The sequence below is a fragment of the Pteropus vampyrus genome, unplaced genomic scaffold (genome assembly GCF_000151845.1).
Source record: "Pteropus vampyrus isolate Shadow unplaced genomic scaffold, Pvam_2.0 Scaffold23, whole genome shotgun sequence".
Classification (NCBI taxonomy): Eukaryota; Metazoa; Chordata; class Mammalia; order Chiroptera; family Pteropodidae; genus Pteropus; species Pteropus vampyrus.
Window position 1 is genome coordinate 10,910,978 of NW_011888804.1, and position 26,945 is coordinate 10,937,922.

A 26,945-nucleotide genomic window follows, 5' to 3' on the forward strand; every position below is an offset into this window, starting at 1 on the left:
AAGTATAGAATCTGCTTCTGTACACAGGCCAGGGGTAATCAGAGTCCTGAGGGTACACAGGCCAGGGGTAATCAGAGTCCTACACCACAGGGTATGGCTGCAGGAAGCCCTTTGTAGAAATTTGTTTCCACAAGATCACCTTGGATGCTTAAAAAATCCCAAATGACAGATTCAAGAAATTGAGTGAACCGGAACAGGATAAACATGAATTTATGCCAGGACACATTATAATTAAACTTCTGAAAATTAAACACAAGGAAAAAATCTTGAGCAGACAGGGAAAAATGGCACCTTATCTACAGAGAAAGACTTAGAGTGACAGCAGATTTCTCATCACAAACCATGGAAGCTGGAGGAAATGGCACAATGTTTTTCAAGCAGTGAAAGAAAAGAACTGCCAATCCAGAATCCTACACCCAGTGAAAATATCCTTCAGGAATTAAGTGGAATTCTCAGATAAAGGAAAGCTATCGCTTGTAGACCTAACCTAAAAAGAATGGCTGAAAGAAGAGAAATGAATAAAGATGAAACTTTGGAACATCAGGAAGGAAGAAGATGATAAGCAAAAATATGGGTAAATCCAATAGGCTTTCCTTCTCTTCAGTTTTCTAAATTATGTTTAACAGTTGAAGCAAAAATTATAATACTCTCTGATGTGGTTCTAAATGTATGTAAAGGAAATCTTTAAGGCAATTCCATTATACATAGGGGAGAGTAACGGGACATAGAGAAGTTAAGGTTTCTATATTTCACTTGAATTGGTAAAATAAAGAAACCAGTTATGTGTGTATAATGTAATAAATACACAAAGGACCACTTAGAAATGCTATACAAAGAGTTATACTCAAAAACACTATAAATAAATCAAAATGTAATTCTAAAAAATGTTTAAGTAACCCACAGGAAGGCAGGAAAAAGAAAACAGGAAAAACAAAGTAAAAAAGGTAGACTTAAGTCCTAATATGTCAATAATTACTAGTTAAAAAATAGAGATTGGCAGAGTGGATTTAAAATAGACTCAATGACATGAGCTACAAGAAACTCATTTCAAATATAATGGTTGTTATAGGTAGGTTGAAAGTAAAATGATAGAAAAAGGATATATCATGTAAACGTTAATCAAAGGGAAGCAAGAGTTGTAATATTAGTATCAGATAAAGCAGACTTAAGAGCAAAGAAAATTACCAGAGTTAGAAAGGGACATTAAATAATGATAAAAGGGTCAATCCACCAAGACAGGAATCCTAGATGTGTACATACTAAACAACAGAGCTGGAAAAAATATGAAGCAAAAACTGATAGAATGAAAAGAGAAAGACATCCACAGTGATATTGGAGACCTTGACATTTCTCTTTCAATAACTGGTAGAACGACTAGACAGAAAATCAGCAAGATGGTAGAAGGACCCAATAGCACCATCAACCAACAGAGTCTAATTGGCATTTATAGAACATTCCATCCAACACAGCAGAATACCCATTCTTTTTAAGTCCCTATGGAATATGTACCATAAAAACCATATCATGGTTCATAAAACAAACCTCAACTCAGTTAAAAAATACACATGAACCTGAGTGAAAATACAATGTATAAAAATCTGTAAGATATAGCTGCCGTAGTGCTGATATGGTAACTTATAGCGCCTGACACAATAATTTATAGCACCATTGTACATAGAAGAAAAGCCTTAAATCAATAATATAAGCTCTCATCTCAAGAACCAAAAAATGAAGTGCAAAACGAAGTCAAAGCAAGAAGAAGGCAAGACATAATAAAGAGAAGAACAGAAATCAACAAAAGAGAAAACAAAATAATAGAGAAAATTATTGAAACTCAACTGGTACTTCAAAAAGATCAGTAAAATTGACAAACCTCTAGCAAGACTAACCACAAAAGAGCGAAATATAAATCACCAAATTGAGTAATGAAACAGAGGCTATCACTACAGACCCCACAGGTATGACAAGGAAGGGAGTACTACAAATAACTCTACATGTATAATTTTATAAGGAACACCTACAAAAAATTCTGTAGCTAACATATTTAGTGATGAAAGGCTGATCACTTTTTCCTTAGGATCAGGGACAAGGCAAAGATACTTACTAATACCACTTTGTTCAACATAGTGCTGGAAATACTAGCCAGTGCAATAAACCAAGAAAGTGAAATAAAAGACATCATGGATCAGGAAGGAAAACATAAAACCGTCCTTATTTTGTAGATGACATGATTGTCTACATAGAAAATCCCACGCAATCTCCAAAAAAAAACAAAAACAAAAACAAAAAAAAAACTGAGTTCAGTAAGGTCACAAGATAAAAGATAAACATACAAAATCAATTGTATTTCTGTATACTGTCAGTGGACAAAAATATGTTACGATTTACAATCACTCAATAAGAAATGGAATACTTAGGTGTGAATCTAACAAACGTGTAAAAGACTCATAGGCCGAAAATTACATAAAATAATTAAGGATCTAAATGAATGGACAGACAACCATATTCATGGATTAGAAGATTCAAGATGTCAATTCTCCCTAAATTGATATGCAAGTTTAATGTAATTCCTATGAAAATCCCAGCAAGATTTTTTATAGATATAGACAAAGCTGTTCTAAAACTTACATGGAAACACAAGGGAACGAAAGTAGCTAAAGCAATTTTGAAAAAAGATTAAAGTGGGAGGAATCAGTCTCCAGCCTTACTATATAGCTGCAGTAATCAAGACTGCATATGAATCTACAGTTACCACAAATTAAAAAGGTTTATTTTAAAAAATGTTGTGGACAGTGTACTCATAACGTGCTTAACCTAGGGCGCTAGAGCTTCCTGCTGCAATCTTGAAAATAAGCTACATTTGCTTGCTATGAGTTATTGAACATAAGCTGGCTGAGTGTGTGGGGGTCTGTCCTGATGGTGCTGTTAGGATGGCTGGTCTCTAGCCCTTCTGGGCTTGTGAGGAAATAGCGGGATTGGATATCTGTTAAGCAGACCTAGTTCTTGATAATGGAATCATGCTGTGTGCTCATGAGGGAATTCATTCTTTGTTTTCTCTTGCCTGTTGCTCATCCCAGAGTAGAACGTGGTTGTTAAGGTTTGGATTACAAGAACAGGGCAAAACGGGGAGAAAGCATTTGATCACACAGTACTTTGCTGTAGTCTGGCCAGTCACAGACAGTCCTTCTGAGCTCACTCCTGGTATAGTTACATTTTCAGGATCTAGGACTGATTACACGCCTCCACGTTTATCATTTCGTTGAGTTCCTGTGCTGCCTAGAGTAAGAAACTGAGTGAAATTCTGTAAAAAGCCACAAGTACCCTAATTTCCCTTAGAGATTTTTCTACTGGTGAGGAAGTGGTGGACAGACATGCATCTGCCCAATTCTCCAGTGGGACACTGGCCTCAAAGTGGCGTATCCAGAAGAAACCTATGTTAGTTTGCTAGGGCTGCCATAACAAAGTCCCACACACTGGAGGCTTAAACAACAAATTTATTCTCCCAGTTCTGGAGGCCAGAAGTCCAAGATCAAGGTGTTGGTAGCATTGGTTCCCTCTGAGGCCTCTCTCCTTGGTCTGTAGATAGCTGCCTTCTCCCTCTGTCTTCTGACCTCTGCCTGGGTCAGAAAAGGTGAATAGAGTGCAGACATGGCACATCAACTCTAAAGTGCCTTTGCCTCCCCTTCCCCCAGACTTCTCATTGGTTAGAACTAATCAAGTGGTATAGTTCTATGCCTGGGAGTGGAAAGAACCTGGTATGGGGGAACACTTAGGGCCTCGGCCACCCCCATGGGTGTGGCAGAGGAGGTTTGTGTAGAATGATGGCCAGAAGGGTGGTATGCATCCTTTGCTTCCTCTTTCTGCCGTATCTGGGAGGCCACCCTCGGTTCCCCTGTCATTCTCATCTTCATGCAAGAGGTTTGACAGAGAAGGAAGGTGTAGCGGGGAGGTCAAGGCCAGGCATGGTGATATTAGGCCCTGCAATTGTCAGTGATCCCTGCTTTCTCTCCTAATTTCAGAGAAGCTGATGACCCCTGAAATGTTTTCGGAAATCCTCTGTGATGACCTGGATTTGAACCCATTGACATTCGTGCCAGCTATTGCCTCTGCCATCAGACAGCAGATCGAGTCCTACCCAACGGATAGCATCTTGGAGGACCAGTCGGACCAACGGGTCATTATTAAGGTAGGTAGCCCCTCTCTGTGTGCCGAGGCCTTCCTGGGGGGGTGGGTCACAGGGCACTGAGGATACATGGAATCCTCCATGGAAGCCTGTTTTTGTAGTCCATGCTATGAGACAGGGCTCCTGAAAAGCTGTCTTTCAGACAGCATCTGGCTCTGCTTACTGCCCCAAGAAGGGCAACACTGACTTCTCTGAGTAAGGTATCGCATTCTGGGAGCATTCAAACGACATGAAGCCAGCCGATGGGCAGATGGGAGAAGCCCACAGTAAGATGAGCAAACTGCCACACTCTTCCCGTAGGCCAGCTGGGCTGAGCACACCCCATAATTTAACCTGCTGCAATCCTGGGATAGATACTGCCTTGCCTGCCGTGTTTATAGGTGAAAAGGTGGGCATATGGGAAAGCGAGGCCACCTGCCCCAAAATGCCCAGCTGAGAAGTGGTAGAGCTGGGATTTGGGCCCAGGCCTGCCTGCTACAGATACTGCTCCTGTGATGTTATCTCATTATGGTTTTGATTTGCATTTCCTTGTTGATTAGTAACAGTTGAATATCTTTTCATGTGCTTGTTGGCTATCTAAATGTCTTTAGAGAAATGTCTACTCAAGTTTTTTTGCCTATTTTCGAATCAGGTTTTTGTTCTTTTATTGTTGTTTTACAAATTCTTTATATCTTCTAGATATCAGTCCCTTATCAGACATACAATTTATGAATATTTTCTCCCATTCTGTAGGTTGCCTTTTTATTTTGTTGATAGTGTCTTTTGATGCATATGGTTTTTAATTTTGATAAACTCCAGTTTTTCTATTTTTTCATTTGTTGCCTGTGCCTTTGGTGTCATAGCCAAGAAATCGTTGCCAAATCCAATGTCATAAAGCTTTTCATCTCTGTTTTTTCTAAGAGTTTTATAGTTTTAGCTCTTACGTTTATGTCTTTCATCCATTTTGAGTTAATTTTTGTATATGATGTTAGATAAGGGTCCAACTTCATTCTTTTGCATGTGGATATCCTGTTTTCCCAGCACCATTTGTTGAAAAGACTGTCTTTTCTCCCATTCAGCGGTTTTGGCACCTTTGTTGAAAATTATTTGACTGTTTCTAGGCTCTGCATTCCATTGGTCTGTACGTCTTGTCTCTATGTCAGTACTGCACTGTTTTGCTTCCTGTAGCTTTGAAGTAAGTTTTGAGATTAGGAAGTGTGAGTCTTCCAACTTTGTTGTTCTTTTTCAGGATTGTTTTGGCTGTTCGGGGTTCCTTAGATTCCATATGAATTTTAGGATGGATTTTTTTCTATTTCTGCAAAAATATTGTTGGGATTTTGGTAGGGATTACATTGAATTCGTAGATCTCTTTGAGTAGTCTTAGGCTCTTTACAATATTAAGTCTCCCAATCCGTCAACATGAGATGTCTTTTCATTTATTTATGCCTTTTTAAATTTCTTTCAGCATTGTTTTGTAGTTTTCGTTGTACAAGTCTTTCAACTCCGTGGTTAAGTTAATTCCTAAATATTTTATTCTTTTTGATGCTATTGTAAATGGAATTATTTTTTAAATTTCCTTTTCAGATTGTTCATTGTTAGTGTATAGAAATGTTGATTTTTGTATGCTGACTTTGAATTTGCTACTTTGCTGAATTCATTTATTAGTTTTAACAATTTTTAAATGTAACCTTTAGGGTTTTTTACATAGATGATCATATCATCTGTGAACAGAGGTAAACTTCTTCCTTTCCAACTTGGATGCCTTTTTATTTCTTTTTCTTGCCTAATTGCTCTGTCTAGAAATTTCAGTACAGGATTATGGTGAATGGAAATTGCAAGAGCAGGCATCCCTGTCTAGTTCCAGATCTTAGAGGAAAAGCTTTTAGTCTTTTACTACTCAGTAGCATATTCACTGTGGGTTTTTCATATATGCATTTTATTATGTTGAAGTAGTTTTCTTCTCTTCCTAGTTTGTTGAATATTTTTGTCATCAAAGGCTGTTGAATTTTGCCAAATTCTTTTTCTGCATCAATTGAGATGATCATGTGATTTTTTATCTTTTATTCTGTTAATGTGATATATTCACATCGATTAGTTTTTGTATTGAACCATCTTTGCATTTCAGGGATAAATCCCACTTGGTGGTGGTGTATAATTCTTTCAATATGCTACTGAATTCAGTTGGCTAGTATTTTGTTGAGGATTATTAATTACATCAGTGTTTATAAGGAATATTGGTCTGTGGTTTTCCTTTCTTGTAATGTCTGGCTTTGAATTATGAAGTGTTGTCTCCTCTTCAGTTTTTGGCAGAATTTGAGGCTTGGCGTTATTCTTGTTTAAATGTTTGGTAGAATTCTCCAGTGAAGCCATTAGGTCCAGGGCTTTTCTTTGTCAGAAGTTTTTGATACTGATTCAGTCTCCTTACTTGTTAATTACTTTTGAGAGAAGTGTGAATTTGTTTCTCTTAGCCTGTTTCAGTTTTGCATTATGGCTAACTCTCAGAAAAAGGGCACGATTGAGAAAGAAGGGGGATGTCATGGGAGAAAAATGGGGGTGTGTTGGATGCAGCAGTGGGAGCCTCACCTGTGTCTCCATGCGCAGCCTGTTACCTCTAGAGCGTGGCCCCGAGGACTCTGTGCTACATCTTTGTCCTGTAACTTTGATAAGGACATGCATGGCCTTATAGGGTTAGTCACACCCAACCACGTGGTTCTAAGTGGCCAGGGTCAGCCCCATGCAGGGTCCTCATGACTCTGACCAGTTGGTTTCCCTGATATTTTTCTCAGAAATGAGTGCCTTTTTTTTTATTTTTTATCCTGATGGGGCTTGTGGGCAGCTGTACAGAAAGTTTTCAGGCAGTTCAAACTCTGCCTGGGGCTGCCACCTGCTCCCCTGACCAGAGGCTTTCTCGGTGACTGTTCAGTTGTCAGCTGTGGATCCCCTTCAGGTCCTCTAATCCACCTATAATCCCTACCCATGGGAAGACATTGGCTGGTAGGCTGTTGGGAGACTGTCCCCAGGTTGGGTTTCCTGTCTGGCTCAGTGGCATGAAGTTTTGGCTGCTCTGTGGGAAAGCCCAGCTACTGTGAGACAGTGCTACGTTTATCAGGCCAAAGGCTTGTGGGCACTGTGACCTAGGGGACATTGTCCCATCTGATAGATGAGGAAACAGAAGGTCAAACCCAAGGTTTCTTATGTGTAATTGGGACTTCAAAAGAGCTGGTGCTTCTGTGAGGATGTTCATCTGGCTCCTGGGACATGGTGGAAGACAGGAATCTTGGGAGCAATGGCACCTGAGGGGTCTCTCTCCTCACAAAGCAGTGCCTTAGTTTGGAGGCGCCCACTTAACAGGTGTTCCCAAAACTGAGACCAGACCCAGGCCTGGCCACCTTAACCAAGGCACCTGGTCCAGTTTGGCTCTGCTCAGTTCCAGGGGCCTGAGGACTCAGTGCTCTTGAGAGTTAAAACATCAGACTTTGTGGGGCTGGTAGGGCCCTTTCTAGAGAGTGAAAAGGTACATGGGGTTATACAGGTTGAGGCTGGGGAGACAGGCAAGAACCTGGCACCAGTGCTATGTGCTTGCTCAGGGGTCCTGGCTCTGCCTTGTCTGTACGAGCCCACCAGGAGTCCAGCTCCTTCTTAGCACTGCACTGCTGCCACCATGCGGCTTCCTCCAGCAGAGCTCTCCATGGGAGCCAGTGTCTCCTCTGCTCAAAACACTCCGCAAGCTTCCCAGATCCTTCTGTGGAAGCTGGAGCCCGTATGACAGCCTCAGGCCTTACTCTGCTGGGGACCCTTCCCACCAGGGAGCCACATGTCTGCTCTCTTGGCCCATTTAGTTCTTCCTAAAATGCACCTCCCCTGGGAGGCCTTTCTTGGGCCTCCTGCACCTTCTGCCCTTTTTCTCCTTTAGCACTTGGCACCATCTGATATATATTCACGTGTTTAACTTATGTCTGACTCTTCCCCCAACTGCGTATCTACCCATGAAGTCAGCTTTTTATATGTTTTACCCTCCGTTGCATCTCCTGTGCCTCTCCTTGGTTGGCACACAGTCTATGTTATTTAATAAATGAAAGCATTAATGGCCAATTAGTGGGGGATAGCAACCCAGTCTGCATGGCACAGACTGGTGGCCCAAAGGACTAATGATGTTGCACCCAGGCAGGGCTTGCTGGGTGTGAACTGCTGCACTGGCTGGTTCTGTTTGGTCCCGTTAGGTCCTGTCTCATGCGTTTCTGTGGGCTGCCTGCCACTTCACGTTCTTTCCGGTCCCAGCACGCCAACGTGGTTCACTGGGCATTCGGCCCTATTAAGGGAAGGGGCAGCTCTCCTGATTCCATTCTGCAAAACTGAGACAGACCTCCGGCGTGGCGTAGTGTGGAGATGGGAAAGAACTAAGGGCTCAGCTGCAGTGAGTGGAACATAGTATACAGAGCCCAGAGGTGCAGGGCTTTGTGAACAGATTCGGGACAGGGAGGGGTCCCATGTTTCTCTGAAGACAGGGAGAAGTCCCTGTTCCGGCTGGGCCCTGAGCAGTGGCCAGTTTACTACCTGCACTGATCCTTGTCTTAAAAGCTGAGCTGTGTACTGAAGGACAGAGGGGCAAAAGGGCAGGTACACCGTGGCCCGCTGACATGGCAGAGTATTACTAGACAGCAGTGATAGTCCCAGCCTCACACAGGCATGGAAGAAGACTTGTGGACATGATGCCTAGTCAACACAGCTGGACCCCGAAGAGTGCTTCCTGTGTGATTCAGTGATGCCCAGTTTCAGAACAGGCACAGTCATGTGGGTTGATAGTCCCTAGCGGCAGGCTTAGTTGGGGTACTCCTGGGGTACAGGCTCTGTCTTGGTCTAGGTGTTACACACGCAGGGCCTGGACCCTTTGCTTGGCTACGGGCTGCAACTCAGCAGGGTGCTGCTGGCATTGTGGTGGAGGAGCAGCCACAGGCCTCTGCTTCCCTCCCAGGCTTTGCCTGTGCCTTGTGAACTGGTACAGGTGGGGTGTGCATCTGTGAGCATACTTATTTATTTAACAAGACGATTTCTGAGCAGGGCACACTCTAAAAAGAGATGGAGTTAAGAGGGTAGACGGTTCCTCAGGTGAGGGCTCAGGGATGTGTCTGATGAGTGACAAGCGAACTGAGCCCTTCCTGACCGATGTAGTCATGTCAAGATCAAGACCAACAGAGACGAAGGACAGAAAAGAGCACTAGCCAGGTTGGAGAGCAAGGGGACAGGAGGTGGGACTCAGGTGCCCTGAGACCACTTCAGGGTCTTCTCACAGGGTGACTGTGCTGGGCCCTGAGCCAGAACCCCTTGTGGCCACCCTGGTTGCTTTGCGGGATCAGCCCCATTTTGCAGATGGTGAACTGCAGCCAGAAGGACGAGGGCCAGCCCCGGTTCTCAGTAAGTCATGGGCAGGGTCCATCCCGGCCTGATGGCTCCAGACCAAGCCATTCCACCTCCTCACAGCCCCTGGGTTGGATGGGTTCTGACTGCTCTAACTTGGGTTCTTTGGTTCTGGCCCCAGCTGAACATCCACGTGGGGAACATCTCTCTGGTGGACCAGTTCGAGTGGGACATGTCAGAGAAGGAGAACTCACCGGAGAAGTTCGCCCTGAAGCTGTGCTCAGAGCTGGGGCTGGGTGGGGAGTTTGTCACCACCATCGCCTACAGCATTCGGGGACAGCTAAGCTGGCATCAGAAGACTTATGCCTTCAGGTAGGATCATGGACGATTCCCTCCCTCATTCCTCTGCAAACCGTTTTGGGGAGAAGGCTTCTCCCTTTGCATGGTGATTTCTCTGGGACTTTCATGAGCCTCGCAGTGTGGTCTGGCTGTGGGCAGCCTGGTTGCTCCTGCCTCATGTGTCCCAGCAGCAGGGCTCCCTGTCCCCTATCATTGTGGGGGCAGATCTAAGGAGATGGTATATCTGTGCCCTTTGTCCTTCACCCACCTCACACTGCCCTGGGCCGCGCTCTGCAGCCCTCACACCCCTCTGTCCTCTTCTCTCTGCACTGTTGCCCAGACTTTGCCTCTGTCAGGGTCACCCACCTCAGCATTCATTATCTTATGGACTTGTGTTTTGCCTCAAATAAGGGCTACTTCATACAGCCCTCTCAGGCCCACAAGAGTCAGGGAGTCCTCCAGCAGCTTTTTGTCACATCTTGCCATGGTCAGTCAGAGACCAGTTAGTGAGCACCTGCGGCTGGACCCCCTGTGGAAGATAAAGAATTCGGGCTGCCTATGAAGGTGGAAACGTAAACAGAACATTCTGGTCCAGTGTCCTGTATGCTGGGGTAGGGGATGGATTGGGGACAGGGGCTCTTTGATAGACAGACATGTGCTTCCTGTTGGTGGTGGCTGCAGAGTGCAAGGCATGGCCTAGCCAGAGGTATTGTTAACTGAGTAACGGTGCCCATCCACCTCAGAACTGTTCCATCATATTCAGCTCTGTCCCCTGAGCTCCTCTTCCACGTTTGGATAGTGTGTGTGTGTATCCTGGGAGGAGGTTGCTAAGTATCCTTGCATCAAAACAGGATGTTAGGATTTATTCTGCTCATGAAACTGTCATCGTCTACATGTGGTGGTCATTACTTAGGGACTGAAGCTTAAAATGGTGCATGAGGGGCAAGTATGAAGGTCTTTTGCAAAGGCATAACAATTAATGGGGCTCGTGAGTATGTTTGTGTCTCATCTGGTTCTCCCATAATTCCCAAGAGACAGCTTACTTATGGCTTCCTGTAAATCTGAGCAAGAGAGAAGGAATGACTATACACCCTGCAGGGCTTGAGGTTCCGTGCCTGGGAGACTGCTGAGCCCTGTGGGGATCTGCGCGCCCAGCATCCGGGCTGAGATGGCACATCCGTCACCTCTTGTAACCCGCCAGCAGCCCTGCAGACGGGGGTCCAGGCCCAGAATAGGAAGGGATGTCTGGCCCATGTCTCTCACTTTCTGTGAGCGGCCTGCTTGAGATATGTCAGTGTGTGTTTGTTAACTGCACTAGAGCCAAGGCTGATGGGCCCGAGACCAGTCTGGGGTGGCCTTGCTTCCGGGAGCTGATCTTGAGGTCCTGGGAGGCAGAGACGTTGTACAGGTCTTGGGAGTGACATCAACACCAAGTACTTCATACCCCAGATACCAACTGAGTCAGAACCCATGTTCTCCCTGGCAGGTATGGGAATTGGGAGGGGGTCATGCTGCTCTCAGCAGTGGGGCCCTTAGGATGTTGACACATAGGGCACCATCCCTCCTGCTCTGACCTCCAGGTGACCCAGGCCATCCACCTAAAGCCCTTGTCAAGCCTCGGGACGTCTGCATTTTGCCAAGTAGCTCTAGAGCAGGCCCCCCTCTGGAGCCCCTGGTGGTGACAGGTCAGGACTTACAGATGGATCTCCCCCTTATCTCAGCAGCCAGTTAATGAATTCCAGTCGTGTGGACAGCGAGTGTCACAGACCTCCCTTTTGCCGCTGTCTCTAGTGCTGAGTGTGCAGGTTTCCACATCCTCGTGATTGAAGGCAGGGCTGCCACACTGGGGACCAGGGGGAGTACACATCTCCTCTGCAACAGTCTGGGTCAGCCTGCCTGGGGGTCTGGGAAGTGTCCCAAGAGCCTCTTTTAGCATCAGGAGGGCTGCTTGTGTTTTCCCAGCTGATGAGGCCTTGTGAGCTCTTCATGCTAGCCTGGCCTGTTGTGTGTACTCTGTCTGGTCCAGGCAGGCAGATGCTCTGGAGAGAGCTGGCAAGGACAAGAAGGGGAGCCTTGGGTCAGGGCCAGCTTATCACAGACTTCATTGCCCAGGGAACAGAATTGCAGTGAGCTACGGGAGTTCTGTCCTCCCTCCAGCCTGAGCCCAGTGCCCGATGGCAGTGCCCGATGGCAGTGCCCTTTTCAGCAATGGCATTGAGTTGTGTCAGTGGTGGAGCAGAGCAAGCTGCTGGTCACATGTGTGAGCAGGGGCAAGATGCCCACAGACAGGGGAACCAGGGCAGAGAACAGGCTGTTCCCCTTCAGCAAGTAGGACAAACAGGCCGATGTAGGTGAGCATCGTGGGGAGGGGGTGGCACAGGCATGTTGCAGGTGGGTTGGGGGTCCTAAGCCCCTGGAGGATGGAACTGAACCAGAGCGACATATAGCTGTCTTGGAACCAGTGGAATGGGGACAGAGATACAGTGAGTGACAGGAGAGAGGCAGGGCTCCACCAAGGGAGGGGGCTGGGCTGAGCAGAGCTGGTGAGGGTGTGAGACATTTACCGAGACATGTGAGCCACTATGTATGAGGAGAGTTGCATCCAGCAGTTACTGGCACCTTCTCCCTGTGACTTAGGTTGGGTACCCTAACAGAGACTTGTATTCATGGCCACCAAAGGCACCAGAGGCTGCAGGCACAGGGATGGGGGTAGTGGGTGTGATGCATGGAATCTGAGGTGAAGTGGCCAGGGTGAGGTGCTGGCCAGGAGGAAGCTGGGACAGGCAAAGAGTCAGAGGACCTGGCAGTTGGGCCTGATGGGGACAGCGAGGCAGTGTTACTGGTGCAGCATCAAGGTGGTAGATACCAGGGTCACTTAGGACTGGTTGACCATGAGCCACTAAGGTTACTCCTGGAGCTCTCCCCTCCTCCCCAAGGTTGCAGGGTTTGCCTGCTTGTTTGTTTTGTAATAGGTTTATTGAGGTATAATTCCCACAGTATACAATTCACCCATCTAATGTGTCAGATTTGGTATATTTATAGAGTGTTCAACCATCACAGTCAGTTTTAGAACATTTTCATCACCCCAAAAGGAAACCCCACACCCTTTTAGCAGTTACCCTCCCAAAGTCTCCCGGCCCTGGGCAACCATTAATCTACTGTCTGTATATAGATGTGCCTGTTCTGTACACTTAATATAAATAGAACCATACAGTATACAGTAGTCCCCCCCATTATTTGTGTGGTATGTTCTGAGACCCCCAGTGGAAGCCTGAAATTGGATAGTACCGAACCCTATATGTGTTATGTTTTTTCCTATACATGTATGCTTTTTTCACTTAAAGGGAGTATTTATTGGCTTTTCTTGTGCTTTGAGGCCATTGTGGAATTAAATAAGGGTTACTTAAAAGCAAGCACTGCGATACTGCGGCAGTTGATCTGATCACCACTACTGACTAACGGGCTGGTAGCACATACAGTGTGGAGACACTGGGCAAAGGGATGATTCACATCTGGTCAGCATGGAAAGGGATGGCATGAGATTTCATCATGCTACTCAGAACAGCTTGCAATTTAAAAGTTCTGTATTGTTATTTCTGAACTTTTCCACGTAATATTTTCGGACCATGATTGATTACAGGTAACTGAAACTGGAAAGCAAGACCATGGATTAGGGTGGATTACTGTGTGGTCCTTTGTGGCTGACTTCTTAGCATGTTTTCAAAGTTCATCTGCGTGGTAACCTGCCTGTATCAGAACCTCATTCCTTTTTATGGCTGAATAATAGTCCATCTATCGACACTTTGTTTATTCAGCCATCAGTTAATGGACATTTGGGTTGTTTCCACTTTTTGTGCTGCTGTGATCATTCACGAACAAGTTTTTGTTTGATCACCCATTTTCCATTCTCTTGGGTGTGTGCCAGGAGTGGAATGGCTAGGTCATGTGGTAACTATGTTTGGCATTTGGAGGAACTGCCAGATTGCTTTCTAAAATAGCTGTACCATTTTACTTTTCCACCAGCAGTGTGAGGGTTCAGTTTTTCTCCCTACCATCACCAACAGTTATCTGACTTTTTGATCCTAGTCATTTTAGTGGGGGTGAAAGTGGCATCTCATTGTAGTTTTGATTTACATTGCCCTAATGACTAATGATATTGAGCATTTTTTTCATGTGCTATTGGCCATTTGCATATCTTTGGAAAAATGGTTATTCAGATCTTTTATCTATATTTTAATTTTTTTATGATTGAGTTTTCAGAGTTCCTTTTATATCCTAGGTACAGGTTCCTTATCAGATATATGATTTGCAAATATTTTCTCCCATTTCATGGGTTGCATTTTTATTTTAGTGAAAAAGTTTTAATTTTGATATAGTCCAGTTTATCTCTCTTTCCTTATGTTGCTTGTGTTTTCATTTTAGTGAAAAAGTTTTAATTTTGATATAGTCCATTTTTTCTCTTTTTCCTTTTGTTGCTTGTACTTTTAATGTCATACCTAAGAAACCATTGCCTAATCCAAGGTCTTGTTGTCCCAGCACCATTTGTTGGAAAGACTGCTCTTTCCTCGATAAGTAGACTTGGCACCCTGTCGAAAGTCAGTTGATCCTGAATAGGAGGGTGATGTCTAGATTTGTCTCCTCCTCCTAGCTGAGTGGCTGTGGGCAGGTCATTTCGCTTGTAGTCTCCATTCTCATTTAAACAGCGGACGTAGTAGTGCTTCTGAGCCAGTCTGTTGTATCATGTGTGGTCATAAAAGTGAGAACACATTGAAAATGAACTTCAACATACTCTACAAGCATTGGTCCCAGTCCCTCTGTTGCCTCCGAGACGGCTCACCCTGCCTGGGCTCTGGGTCCCCACCTGGACACTAGGGGCGAGTGGTAGGGGCCTTGAGGCCCGTGAATCAGAATTACCTTAGAGTGGTTCTCTGCCTGTGTGTCCCCCTCAAACTGGAGTCAGGCCTGTTGGCTCCAGGCCCATTCATGGTTTGAGCAGTTCTTATTTTATAACAAACCCACTGGAGTGGAATCTTCCCAGAGCCCAGGGGAGGTAAACAAAAGGGCCTCCAGGACCCACTCATCAGCTCTTGTTTAAATTAAAAGGAAAACATGTTTCTTCCCCTCGGCATGGGCTTGGCGCCTTTCATGTCTGCCCTTCTGTGAAAAGCGGTTAGGAGCCCTCGAGGTGAGGAATGATGTTTGGGTCTGTGGCTGGGTGGTTCCTGGATTGTCAAACTACCACATTAGCTAGAGAGCAGCTGTCAGGAGCTGCTTGGGAGGGGTCGGCTCAAGGGTGCTCCAGGGTGGGGGCTGGCAATGTTCAGTCATTGGCTTCTGAGTCACCAGCACGAGCTCAGGCTTTCAGGCCTTGTTTGTGTGGACCCCATGGGCCAAGCCTTAGCAACAAGAGGTGAATCCCACATCTGCAGGGGAGCCAGGGATAGCTCTAGGCTATGGTACCAGCCTCAGCCTGCCCCCTGGGCTGTGTCCTGTGTGCTCATTGTGCCTGAGACCCCAGGCCAGGAGAGCAGCATAGGGAGACTGGAACAAGCCCTTGGCTATCCTGTGCTGGCTGGTGTCTTGAGGATCAGGGGCTCTACGGTCAGGCCTGGGTGGATGGATGCTCCTCGCTAGCCAGCCACTCATGTGACCTTGGGCACAGGATTCAGGGAGGCTGTGTGAGAAGGTCTGGGACCCTAGGAAGCTCCCTCAATGGATGTATGCTGGCTGCTTTAATATTAGTAATGCTCTGAATATCTCTCAGGGCAAGGGCAATAATGTCGTTCCTATTTTCTGGATGAGGCGTCAAAACCAAGGCCACCCTACTAGGGGCCTATCCTCTTTTTATTCCAGTAATGCCTACCAGGTGCCTCTCCTGGGCCCCGCCTTCCCCTGCTCCTTCCAGAGCTGACAGTGCTTTGCAGGGCTCCAGGTTGTGGTGGGCAGACTCCTGACAGGCTGCGGTAAAGAGCAGGGCAAGCCTTCAGTGGTGCTGAGCCTCGAGAGAGAGGCACAGCCACCTAGCTAGAGAGGGAAAAGGGCCTGGGGAGGCTGAAGTGGTGAGACATTGGGAAGAGTGGGAAAAGATCACAGTTAGGGCCACGCTCTGAAGCTTGTGTGCCAGGCTAGGGGTTTAGGCTGTCTGCCCTGAAGGTGGGAGGCACACGGGCCCTCCTGGCAATACGGCCTCCATGCCTCTTCAGGCTCCGGTCCCACAGACTTGGAATTTAAGGCCCAGAGAGACTGCAGCTCAACCTTGTCCTCCCTCCCCTTGTGTTCCTGTCCGCCCTCGCCTCCTACCCCCATCCCCGTGCTCTCATAGTCTTCGCCCAGGTTGATCCCCCCATTCCCCAACTGTATCCATTTGGCAAGAGGATGCGCAGATGGCCTCGGGGGGAAGGACCGCAGGGTATGTGGGGTCAGGGCCCAGCTCTCTGCCCTCAGCAAATAATCCAACCTCTCTGGAGTTTATTTCAGCCCCAGTGAAGTGGCCAAGTGTGCGGAACGTTCGATAGCAGACCGGCCCAGTGGCCCACAGTGAGGGAGCGTCCAGGACCCTTGAGTGGCCTCCTTCTTTTGTTCTCCTTTCACCCCCCATCTGTCTCTCTGATCAGTGGGTCTTGGCTCTGGACACTAAGTGGGGCAGACAGTCCTCCCCTTCTTCCCAGCCCCAATGATAACGGCTGGACCAGCCACCCTGTTCTGTCAAGGGAACCACCTCCGTAGCAAACACCACTAATCAGTCTCACAGACCCAGAGACTGAGGCTGCAGCGAAGGGCTTGTTGCTTTGGAGAGAAGCCTGGGGTCATGGAGGCAGTGCTGTTGTGATCAGGAGAGGTCTTGGTGTCTCCAGGCAGCTCCGCCTTGAGACTCAGGTGACAGGAGCATTCCCTGCTGCCTGTACCAGGAGTGTTGCTCTGAGGATCTGGGCATAGAAATAGGCTCAGTGGGAAAGAGGTGGAGGAGGGGGCAGGAAAGGCCTGGGCCTTCCCGCCATGCCCTGACTTCAGCGTTCCATCTGCCGGCAGTCAAGGGGTTGATAGTGGTTTCTGGGGCCTTTCTGGCTGCTGCTCTGTGAACTAGTACTTTCTCCTCTCTCCATCCCAGTGAGAACCCCCTGCCCACGGTGGAGATTGCCATCCGGAACACAGGTGATGCTGACCAGTGGTGCCCGCTGCTGGAGACCCTAACAGATGCTGAGATGGAAAAGAAGATCCGTGACCAGGACAGGAACACAAGGTACCCTGCCCTGCCCAGGGCCCTTGCAGCTGTCTCTGCCCACAGACACCGTCTTCTAGGGAGGTGCAGAACCAGTGTCTTTCTCCAGTGAGCCAGTTTCTAGGAGGGGGACCTAGGTGGCCAGGGGCAGGCCCCAGGATGAAGAGTCCAAGTCTAGCTTCCAGGATGCAGATTTCAAACCCTGAAGGGAGCGAAAGCCGTCTTATTGGGTCTGACTACATCCCAGACCCAGGTTTCAGGACCCCTGGAGAGGTGGGCAGGACCTGAGCAGGCAAGTGAGAGGGCAGCTTCAGGGAGCACACAGGTTGAGGCTAAGAAAAGAGATGGGCTGGGGATCCCACCTGCCATTTCCCGTCTCTGTCTCCACTTCCCTGGCTGCCCTATAGAGCCCCGGGGCGGGTGGCAGCTGCCCAAGGCTGGGAGCTAGCCGTGGGTCACTGCCCTCTCTTCTCCTGCAGGCGTATGAGGCGTCTCGCCAATACTGCCCCGGCGTGGTAACCAGCCCACCAGCACTTGGCTCCCACGGAGCGTTCAGAAGACCGGCCCGCCTCTCCTTCATCTTCTGGCAAGGCGGGAGGCAAGGGGGCAGCCCAGGGCTGTCCTGAGGAGCACAGGCAGGGAGGCCTTCCAGGTCACCCTCCCCTGGGCACACATTCCATTTGCTGAGCCCCAGTCCCCGCCACTTGTCTCTGGCCAAGAAGAGGCTTCGTTTTGGGTTGTGTTTGTTTTTGTTATAGGAGCCCCAGGAAGGGCTAGCAACACTTTTTAAATAAAAGGCAACAGGTCATATTCCATTTCTTCCAAGTGGTAGCATAAAAATAAGTGTGGAAGAGAACAAGGAGTGGGGTGGTACATGGCCAAGGTTGATGGTTGGCTAGGCCTTTCACCCTGCTCTGCCTCAGATCCCCAGGTGGGCAGGTTGGCATTGAGGGGGCTCCAGGGCTCCACCCTCAGCCACCTGCAAGGCTTGAGGCAGAGTGTAATCTTTGCTTTTCCTTGGGCCCTCCAGTTTCCCCACCATCACATGTACACGGATGTCCTTGAAGAGTGGGAGAAATGACAAATGTGGTCATGAGGTTCAGAGGACAGGGGCCCACTTGTCTTTCAGTGGCAGCCCTACCACATCCACTTTGCTTGACCTTGTGAAGCAGCCGCTGGCTCTCCCGCTGTCCTTGGGCTCTGTTGCATCCAGGTGATCAAGCTATCCCTGCTGGGAGCATTCCTTCTCTGGAGACCCTTGCAAAGGCCCATCCTATGCAGACACTGCAGGGGTGTCGCCAGCACGGGTGCCTGTGCCTGGCCATTCCAGCTCCAGCAGGTGTGCAGCACTCTAGCCACACCTCTCAGTAGCACACACGTAACAGGTGGACTGGGTCCCATCTCCACCCCTTCTAGTGCCACAACCCTGGCCAGTTCCTCCCTTAAGGGTGGTTGTGAGGAAGAACGTATATGGAGTAGCATGCTTGGCTTGGTGCTGGCTTGTGGGGTGGAGTTGTATGTAGAGAAGGAGGCACAGCACCGGGCCTCTTCTCAGCTGTCTCTGTATCTTCACCTCATCTGTTAGTGTGGAAGTGTCCCCACTCTACAGAAGGGATGCGGGATCCCTGAGTGCATATGTGGGTCTTGCTAAGCCGAACACTGCTTGGTGAACTGGGCATGCAGCTGCACTTACTGAAGATGGGCCCAGACCCTCAGCACTCAGCTAGTACCATCTTCAATTGCTGGCAGGTCCTTCCCTGACCAGGGCAGGGCTGAGGGTCAGGACTGCTTTGCTCCCCGGTAGTGTGGCTGGGGTCCCATAGCATCTGGCTCCTAGCCCAGGTAGGGATTAGGGTTCTCGGTTGCCAGGCTGTAGGGTGAGATAGGCCTTGCCATCTTGACTAGGGGGGTCCTGTGAGCATGTCTTAGGACATGACAACTGCCTGGGGTTTTGTACTCAGGCTCCTGCCTTTCATCTAGGAGTGGAATTTGCTGGGACAAAGGTCCAGCTGGGCTTCACTGGAAGCCCCTGACAACGAAGATTCTAGGCCCAGGCCCAGCTGGCCTTGGAAACAAGTAGGCTCCATTAACAAGGTGTTTGCTTGGTCTATGGGACAGGAGACAGCCCTGTGCCTCCATAGCTGGTAGGGTGGAATGAACCCTCCATAGCTGGTGGGGTGGAATGAGGACGGCTCTCATTGCTAGCCCACATTGCTACAGGGCCAGATGTTGCTCCACAAGATTTTGCTATAAAATTAAGGTCAATTCTATGGCAAATATTTTTATCCATGAAAGTGACAGTCCCTGTGCTGTTGATCATCCAGGAATAAACCAAAATGCAGACTCAACAAGGAAAGCTGGACAGGTTGTCTAATGCCCATTTTACAGAAGAGACAAGTTAGCTGTGGGGTCGGATAAGGCTCCTACAGTCCTCAGCTAAAAAAGGCAGGGACAGTACTTCCAGAGGTCTCAGCCTCAGCCAGTGCAGGACTCTACCAAGGTGAAAACTTCTCAAGGCTTTGGGGCCACAGAAATGGCAGAGGACCCAGTCCTGGCTCTCCTTTGCATGTGACTCCATAGGTCCTTGGCCACTTCTGTTAGTTGCTCAGCTGGAAAATGGGGCAAAGTTCCAGTGGTTGGTTGCTGGTGAAGGATGGGAGGGGCTGAGTGAGGCATCAGCCTGAGGGCACTGCAGACAGGAGTCCCTGCAGACCAGTCTTGGTACAACGGGGGACAGCCTGGCACCTGTCCCTGACATCAAGATCTGGCCAACCCCCTCACTGACTGGCAGGGAACAGAGGCCCAGCATGAGTGGAATTTGCCCAAGGCTCCATTGAGGCAGTGAAGGGACTGGGATGAGAACCCCTGCGCCTGTCATCTGTGAGCTCACAGCTCTGCTAGGAAACTGTGGGCAGGTTCTTGACCCTCTCTAGGCTTTCCATCCAACCACCTATGACTGGTATGAGAGGGCAGTCCAGGCTTGATGGGAATAGAGCTGTACCCTGGGCCAGCCCCACTTCTAGGGCAGAAGGTGGACACAGGGTGGCCCAGGCTTGGTAGCCCTAGGTCAAGGCCAGCAGCACCTGCCCAGCGTGGAAGGGTATGGCCAGGTGAGGCAGGGGAAGCCAGTGCTGTGGACGAAGAGGCTACAGGTCATTCTGTTTATTTGGGTAGGCCTTGGGCACAGGCCTAGCCTCTAAGGCAGGTTTCTCTGCTGCAAGTAGGGGTTAGGGGTGGGATGGAGGCTTGCCAGAGGCCAGGGAAACAGGCCCCTGGCCCTAGGTAGGGTCACTGCTGCAGGGGTCCTGGCTGCTCCTCAGGGAGGGGCAGGTAATTCGGATCCTCTTCTGGGGCATCCAGTAGCAGCTTCCTGTGGAGAGGGGCCCATGCTGAGCTGAGGCCAGCACAGGTCCCCCAGGGGGGTTGGGAGCCATATGAAGGAAGTAGGGGCAGGGTTGTTTAGCACTCACAGGAAGCTGGGAGTCAGCAGCAGTCTCTTGCCTCCAGGCTGGTTGGGAAAGACATCCTCCAGGAAGTAGTAGATGTGGCCCACAGCAATCCCTGTAGGAGAGCTGCGAACTGCTAAGGCCACCCTCCCTCCACCATCCAGAGCCCAGGGCCACCACATTCTAATTTGGGCCTCAATGCACAGCCTTGGAGGCCCAGCCAGGCCCAGAGCAACCTCAGGCCTCAGAGCATGAGTGGCCAGTGTCCTACATAGACTACCAGCCCAGGGCAGGGCTGAGGTTGGCCCAGAAAGACACTCTTACAGGACCTAGAAGAGGGCAGGACCTGGGGAGGGAAGTGGGAGCCATGGCTGGAACACTGACCCACCTATCCCCACCCTGGTCAGGTCCCACACAAGCATCAACAAGTGAGCCGTGACAATGTGAAGCCTGTAACCTGGCTGGCTTGTTCAATGGGCTATAAGACTAGAGATGCTGGGAGGGCAGGCAGAGGAGTTGAAGAGGTCCAGTGTAGGTGGGAGGGAGGGCTCTGGTGGAGCAGCCAGCCTGGGGTGGCTCTCCCACAGGCCTTCGTGTACCAGACAGCCTGCTTGGGGTGGTCTGGGTAGACAGGCAGGCTCACCCAGCAGGTCCACGAGGATGGAGTTGCCCAGCAGCAGTGAGAAGCCCATGAGTGCCCAGGGCAGGAATGGTGCCTGGAAGGTGAGGAGGCCGAAGAAGTTGACTCTCACTTGAGGGCTGCGGCGGCTCCATACATACACCAGCATGGCTACAAGGGCCTGGCCCAGGAAAAACAGGCTGCCCAGGAACCCCAGCAGCTGGGCCAGAGTCAAGGTGCTTGGAGGCCCTTCCCTGGTACAGGCCTCAGCCCCTGCTCAGGTCCCCTCTGACTTGCTAAACCTCTGCAATCCTGTCACTGGTTTCAGTTCCCTCATTACCCCTATGTGTCCTTCCCCCATCAAGATGTCTCTTCCCAATCTAAGGTCCCACATGAAGAATCTGCCTTGTCTCTACCTCACCCCAGCCTCCCACTACTGTCTGTTATTGCCCCAGTTTCTCCTGCTATTGGCAGTAGGGCTCAGCCCCGAGGCACCCAACATGGCTCTCCGATGCATCACCCTGTGGTAGTTTCTGTACAGCCCTGAAGATCTAGTCCTGACATCTGGAGCTGAGCACACGCTACACGCTCAATACATCCTAAGCTGAAGTGAACGACTGTCCCCTCCCTGGCCTAGGTGTTCATTTGGGGCCCAGGGCTAACAGGCTGGACCCAGAAGGCGCTGCGGCCTGAGCTTCCATAGCCGGGGAAGGATACGGTCATGAGGATGCCCCCGAAAAGAAACATGAAGACGAAGTCGGCCGTTCGGCCGCGGAAGGAGCCCTCTTCCAGCATGCGGCAGTAGCGGAACCTGCGGCGTCAGTATAGGAAGTGCCACCTGGCGGGGTATCAGTTTCCCCGCTCCCGGCCGCCTCAGCCTCGCGGGCCGGCCCCCTCCCCGCCTGGGTCTGCGCGGCGCAGGATACACAAATAGCATGTTGAAGAAGAAGCTGAATCCCAGGGGCCCGAAGAAGAGGAAGTTGGTGACGAGCCTCCAGACCTGCGAGGGGCGGGCAGTCAGGCAGGCGCTGGGTAAACGGGGCCAGGCCGTCAGGTGCAAGGGGGGGCGGCCTCACCTGAAACTTCCGGAACACGAGGTGCGGGTTGAAGTAGAGCTGGAAGGGGCTGAGGAGCTCCAGCTGCTGCGGAACCAGGGACGCGTCAGGGTCTAGCCCCGGGATTTATCAGTAACCATGGCGACACCCCCACCCGACCTGCAATCACGGCAATGCCCCACCCTCCCAGTCAGCTCACCACGGCGGCGGTGGTGAGGATGCAGGCTGCGGTGTAAGCCCGCGTTACCGTCGGCACCTGCAGGAACTCGGCTGCCAGCCCCTCCCACGCCATTGAACCGTCTCTGGCACGCGTGGCCAGAACGCCTGCACGCTCTTTAACCCGATTCCAAACCCCGCCTTCCCGCCAATCCGCGATGGAGACGTAGTGCGCGCAGGCTCAGGGGCGGGGTCTTGGGTCAGGTAACCAATAGGAGGAAGAAGCGGGAAGCGGGGGGCGGGGCGGTGACGTGGGCGGGTCGAGACTTAGGGCCAATGAGCAGGTCCATGGCTAAGCACGTGGCGGTTGTTGTGATGGCTGTGGCGGCGCGGGAGAATGTGCAGCCAATGAGAAACTGGCCGCTTCGAGACGAGCGACGGGAGGACCAATAGCGAGGACCCACGAGGCCACTCCGGGGGCTGGGCTAAAATTGTTAGTGGAGAAAAGACCGGATCCAAGCACAGCGAGACAGAAAGGGGCGGGGACATGGAGGGGGGCGGGACCCGAGAGTGGCGGTGAGGTTCTGTGGGTCCACGTAGTGGCCGGCGGCCTGTCCTCCACCCCTCAGAGCCAGAGACGGTGCCACTTCACCTACAGCAAAGGAGGCTTTCAGCAGCATGTCCAAATACCCCCGCACGTCCAGGGACCCGCTGGAACATGTCAGTTCTTGTTGGGAGTCTTCTTGACGGCTCGCCAGAGGAAGGGCCGGGCTGAGGACTTGCAAACCTCGTGGGACGCCAGGGTACCGAGGCGGACCAGAGCAAGAGAATGGGCTGAAGAGGGCCTCATTATTTTGGTGAGAAATTCCATTAATTTATTCTAATGAAGAAAGTCAATCGTTTATTGAGCACCAACTGTGTGCTAGGCACTGTTCTGGATGCTGTATACACAGCAGCCAACAAAAGACACTATCTCTCATGATGTAACCTAGGAGATGTATAGTAATATGCCTATGCTAATATGAAAGCTGGTGTTCACAGGACAGTGCACTGACAGAAATAACAGCTAAGTGGGGCGTGGAAGGTCAGATAGTGGGCTCCATGCTAGGATGGGGTGATCTAGGAAGCCTCTGTGAAAAGGTAATCCTTGATTGTCACTTAAAAAATATCCCTGTGGCTGCTGTGAGGACAGTAGACTGCCAGAGGAATCAGTGAGCAGGGGGAGGCTGCAAGAGACATTGGTGGCTTGGGTAGAGTGGATTCTGGAGGTCAAGGAAAGGTGGGATGTGAGTTTGCTGACAGACTCGACAGAGCTGTGACAGAGGCGTCAAGGGCAACTTCGAGGCCTGAACCACAGGGTGGATGGAAGTTTAATAGCCTTTTCCGAGATGGAGAACGCTTGGGGAAAAGGTGGTCTGATGGGGAATCCTCTTCTGGCCTCATTGAGCTTGGAGGATCTGTGTGACATCTGCCTGGAAAAATCCAAGTGTGGTGTTGGTTGGGAGAAGTCAGGCAAGTGATCTAAACGTAGATGTCAATTATTAGTAGATCAATGGTATTTGTAGCCTTGGGCCTTTGTGCAATGTCCAAGAGTCAAGGCTAGACTGAGAAAAGAAGAAGCCAGGCCCGGGCAGCTTGACCTTCATTGGTCAGAGTGAGAAGGCAGACCCAGCCAGGGACACTGAGAGAGACTAGGGGGAGTGGGTGGGCAGGAGCCAACCAGAAAATGGCTTCAGGAGCAAGGCAGTGAGAAGCCCTGGGAGATGAGGCCTGGGAAGGGACTGTGGGGTGCAGCCATGCCGAAGTTCCTGGTGGCCAGTGTAATAGTGGGCATGAGGTAGAGGAAGGTGCCCAGAAGGATGTGCCCTTACCAATGTAGCCTTGCGTGTACGTATGGAAGATGAGGGATGCTCAGGACAGGGCCCCAAGGTCCTCCAGGAGACTGGAATGGAGGAGAACCTCCAAGAAATAGGTGGATCCCAAGAGAATGAGAGACTCACACGGGTGCTAAGAGAGGTCCTCTGGGGAGAGGCCCAAGGGGCCCCAACTCCAGAGGGGAGTGGAAGGGAGAGAGGCTGGGAGCACTGAAGGGGGTTGTGCATTGGGTTCAGGAGTGAGGAGGTCTGGTACAGCAAGAGTTGGACCAAGGTGCTGAGAAGTTGGGCAGTGGGAGCAGGCTAAGGGAGCCCCCCTCAGCTAGTCTCCTTTTTTCAGTGAAGTAGGCCAAGGTCATGTTCAAGGTAGAGTAGATGCCATCCAGGTGGAGGCTTGGCAGAAGGCGGGGATCCAGGGCCTCAGACGCCAGGGTGGGCGCCTGACTGTCACGAAGGAGCCAGCTAGGGAGGTTGGGTTTCTTGTCTGCTGGGGAAAGGGTGGTATTCCTTCCTCCAGGCACTTAGCAGGTGCTGGCAAGCCTTCCACTCAGGGTCAAGCTGGGGCTAATAGGAGGGGCTGTCATTGTCAACAGGGGCAGTGACTTGACTGATGATAAGGCAGGCGCCTGGTTCGGGGGTGGAGAAGCACATTCCTGGGAGGCTGGGCGCAGCCAGCTGGGCCAGACATCCAGGGGAGCAACGGTGGGTTCTACTGCAGATTCTCCTTTCTCAGAGCCTGGGGGATTCTCAGACTGAGAAAACGAGGCCTATAGGAGGCAGAATAAGGCCTAGGGTCCAGTCCGGGCTTTTCCTGTTCAGTCTCAGGCCCAGGAGAAGCCATGATGGAGACACCGGGTTCACTTCTCCTCCGATCCTCGAGTTCTGTTAGACATTTATGGAGAGAAGCTCTGAGCACTACACATTTCCAGGGGCCTAAAGACATAGGCAGGCTGTGTGCTAGAAGCTAACATCTATTTAGCTCTCTGCCCAAAGCCCTGATGGCTAGGTGCTCCTCTTCTGTGCTGAGGGCTATAGCAGAAGGCGGGCCTGTGTTCCTTTGTCAAAGTGACAATGGGCCTTGCTCCCAATCCACCTCTCTAGCCTTCTGACCCTGTCTGCTGCTGTGGAACAAGGAGCTCTGGGATCCCCATGTCCGGAGACACCCAGAGTACCCCCAAATACCCTGTCCAGGCTCTCCCAGTGCCTATAGGCCGGACAGCATCCCCCTGAGTGCCCACGAAGCCTGCCTTCCTCTTCACTGGCCTCACACGAGGAGAGACCCTTACCAGCCTGTGACAGTCCTGAAAACTGGGGTCACCCCTGCCCACGTCGAATCTGATGCTCTCACAGAACTCTCCAGTTCTTTCCCTCCACTCCAACACACCTTGTGACTGCCACCACCTCTTATTCAGGCCTCAGCTTCTCGCCTCTGGGACTGCCCTGGATCTTGTTCATTCATTTTCTTCCCTACCAGCCTAGATGTTCTGTTAAAAGAGGAGAGGAAGGGAGGGTGCCCCCTACTCCAGGAAGCCCTCCCTGAAGGGACCAGAGCTCACCTGTTTTCTGTTAGGGCCCCATGCACTTAATTTTTTGTTTTTTACAAGTTTATTTGAGCCGAACTGATGACATATGCTGGGGAGTGAGATCTCAAATGCTCCCCCATGCACTTAATTTTAAAATGTACTTTATTCCAAAGGCAACATGTGCCTGTGATAACAAACCGGAAGAATCAGAAACAAGGTGAATGTTTTTGTGTGCATGTTGGAGACAGCTACATTTTGATAGTACGCGATGGTCTCTTCCTGGCCTTGAGCATCCTCGGTTGGGGGTCTTTCCTCTGGGGCTATAAGCCCAGTGCTTACCTGCTTCCAGCACATGGACCACCTCCCCAAACCATGGTGGGCGGGCCTCTACTGCAGCTCTAGTGAGCTCCTCCCAGAGCAGCTGTGTCCCCACTAGCCCTTCCTGTCTGGGTCATGGGATATTTTTAGCACTGAATCCGGAACCCACTCTATGGCAGCTGCTCATGGCCAGAGTGCAAGAATAACAACCATCCAGGTGGGCTGTGTCAGGCCTGGGCAGCAGAGGGAGTGACCTGGGCCAGGCCTTCTGAGCCTGGTAGTGGAATCTGGACTTGCAAGGACTTAATGGGTCACTGGGTGGGATGGGCAGGGAGAAGGCTATGCAAGACAGAGACGGAGTAGGCGTTAGCCAGACCTGACAAGAGAATAATCTGTGCAAAGGCCCTGAGTTGGCAGGAGCAAGGAGAAGGAGCTGCGTGAAAAGTGAGGCTGGAGAGGGCTAGGGCCAGGCCAATCTAGGCCACGTGGGATGTGATTTCTGTCCCAAGGGCAGTGGGGAGCCACAGGAGAGTCTTAAGCATGGTGGTGAGGTTAGGATCAGATGGTGGCTCTTTGGAAGAAGTGGACAAGAGTATAAGCAGTGGTCAGAGTGGAGAAGGGTAGAAGCGGCCTGCAGTGGCAGGCACGTGACAGGGAGGGAGTGAATGGGTCAAGGAGGTGGAAGCCATAGACCCTAGTGTGCACTTGGCTGAGGGCTGAGATGGGAGAGGGCCAGATGTGAGAGGGAGACCACCCATTGGTTTGGGACAGGCTGAGTTTGGGGTGCAATGGGGATATGGCCACCTCAGAGAAGCCCTCCCTGGCCACCCCAGCCTAGTCTTCCCAGCTCCTTGTTCTCTGTGGCTTTTGTCACACCCA

At 50.3% G+C, this 26,945-nt stretch overlaps 3 protein-coding genes across 6 annotated transcripts in view; 2 read left to right on the forward strand and 1 right to left on the reverse strand.

The window, feature by feature from the left end:
• The window catches only part of SMARCB1 (SWI/SNF related, matrix associated, actin dependent regulator of chromatin, subfamily b, member 1), a 30,716-nt gene extending 12,822 nt beyond the window's left edge, over nt 1–17,894 (forward strand). For both annotated transcript variants that reach the window (XM_011355972.2, XM_011355973.2), the window contains exons 6-9: nt 4,020–4,186; nt 9,699–9,889; nt 16,965–17,096; nt 17,555–17,894. In XM_011355972.2, the coding sequence (XP_011354274.1) occupies nt 4,020–4,186; nt 9,699–9,889; nt 16,965–17,096; nt 17,555–17,594 (530 nt within the window). In that variant the 3' untranslated portion in view covers nt 17,595–17,894. The remainder of the gene's footprint in view (nt 1–4,019; nt 4,187–9,698; nt 9,890–16,964; nt 17,097–17,554) is intronic.
• Nucleotides 17,895–18,033: 139 nt separating this feature from the next.
• On the reverse strand, nt 18,034–22,875 carry DERL3 (derlin 3). 3 transcript variants are annotated; one of them, XM_011355975.2, is made up of 7 exons: nt 22,395–22,875; nt 22,217–22,282; nt 22,067–22,140; nt 21,858–21,951; nt 21,165–21,360; nt 20,546–20,636; nt 18,034–20,445 (listed from the first exon to the last, which is right to left on the reverse strand). In XM_011355975.2, the coding sequence occupies exons 1-7, from the start codon at nt 22,485–22,487 to the stop codon at nt 20,364–20,366; spliced, it is 696 nt and encodes a 231-aa protein (XP_011354277.1). In that variant the 5' UTR covers nt 22,488–22,875; the 3' UTR covers nt 18,034–20,363. The 3 variants fall into 3 exon arrangements, with proteins under 3 accessions (XP_011354277.1, XP_023384070.1, XP_011354276.1); XM_023528302.1 differs by having other exon boundaries at nt 21,858–22,140; XM_011355974.2 differs by having other exon boundaries at nt 22,067–22,282.
• Nucleotides 22,867–26,945, forward strand: part of SLC2A11 (solute carrier family 2 member 11) — a 29,047-nt gene continuing 24,968 nt past the window's right edge. Inside the window, exon 1 of the mRNA XM_011355976.2 lies at nt 22,867–23,208. The gene's annotated coding sequence lies outside the window, so the exon portion shown is untranslated. The remainder of the gene's footprint in view (nt 23,209–26,945) is intronic.

Excerpts from the sequence above, each read along its gene's own strand:
- DERL3 (XM_023528302.1), bottom strand. The coding sequence starts at position 22,487 with ATGGCGTGGGAGGGGCTGGCAGCCGAGTTCCTGCAGGTGCCGACGGTA. Across the intron at positions 22,283-22,394 it reads TCCTCACCACCGCCGCCGTG|CAGCTGGAGCTCCTCAGCCC; the intron begins GTGAGCTGACTG and ends CTGGTTCCGCAG. Across the intron at positions 20,446-20,545 it reads CTGCTGACTCCCAGCTTCCT|GAAGCTGCTACTGGATGCCC; the intron begins GTGAGTGCTAAA and ends CCCTCTCCACAG.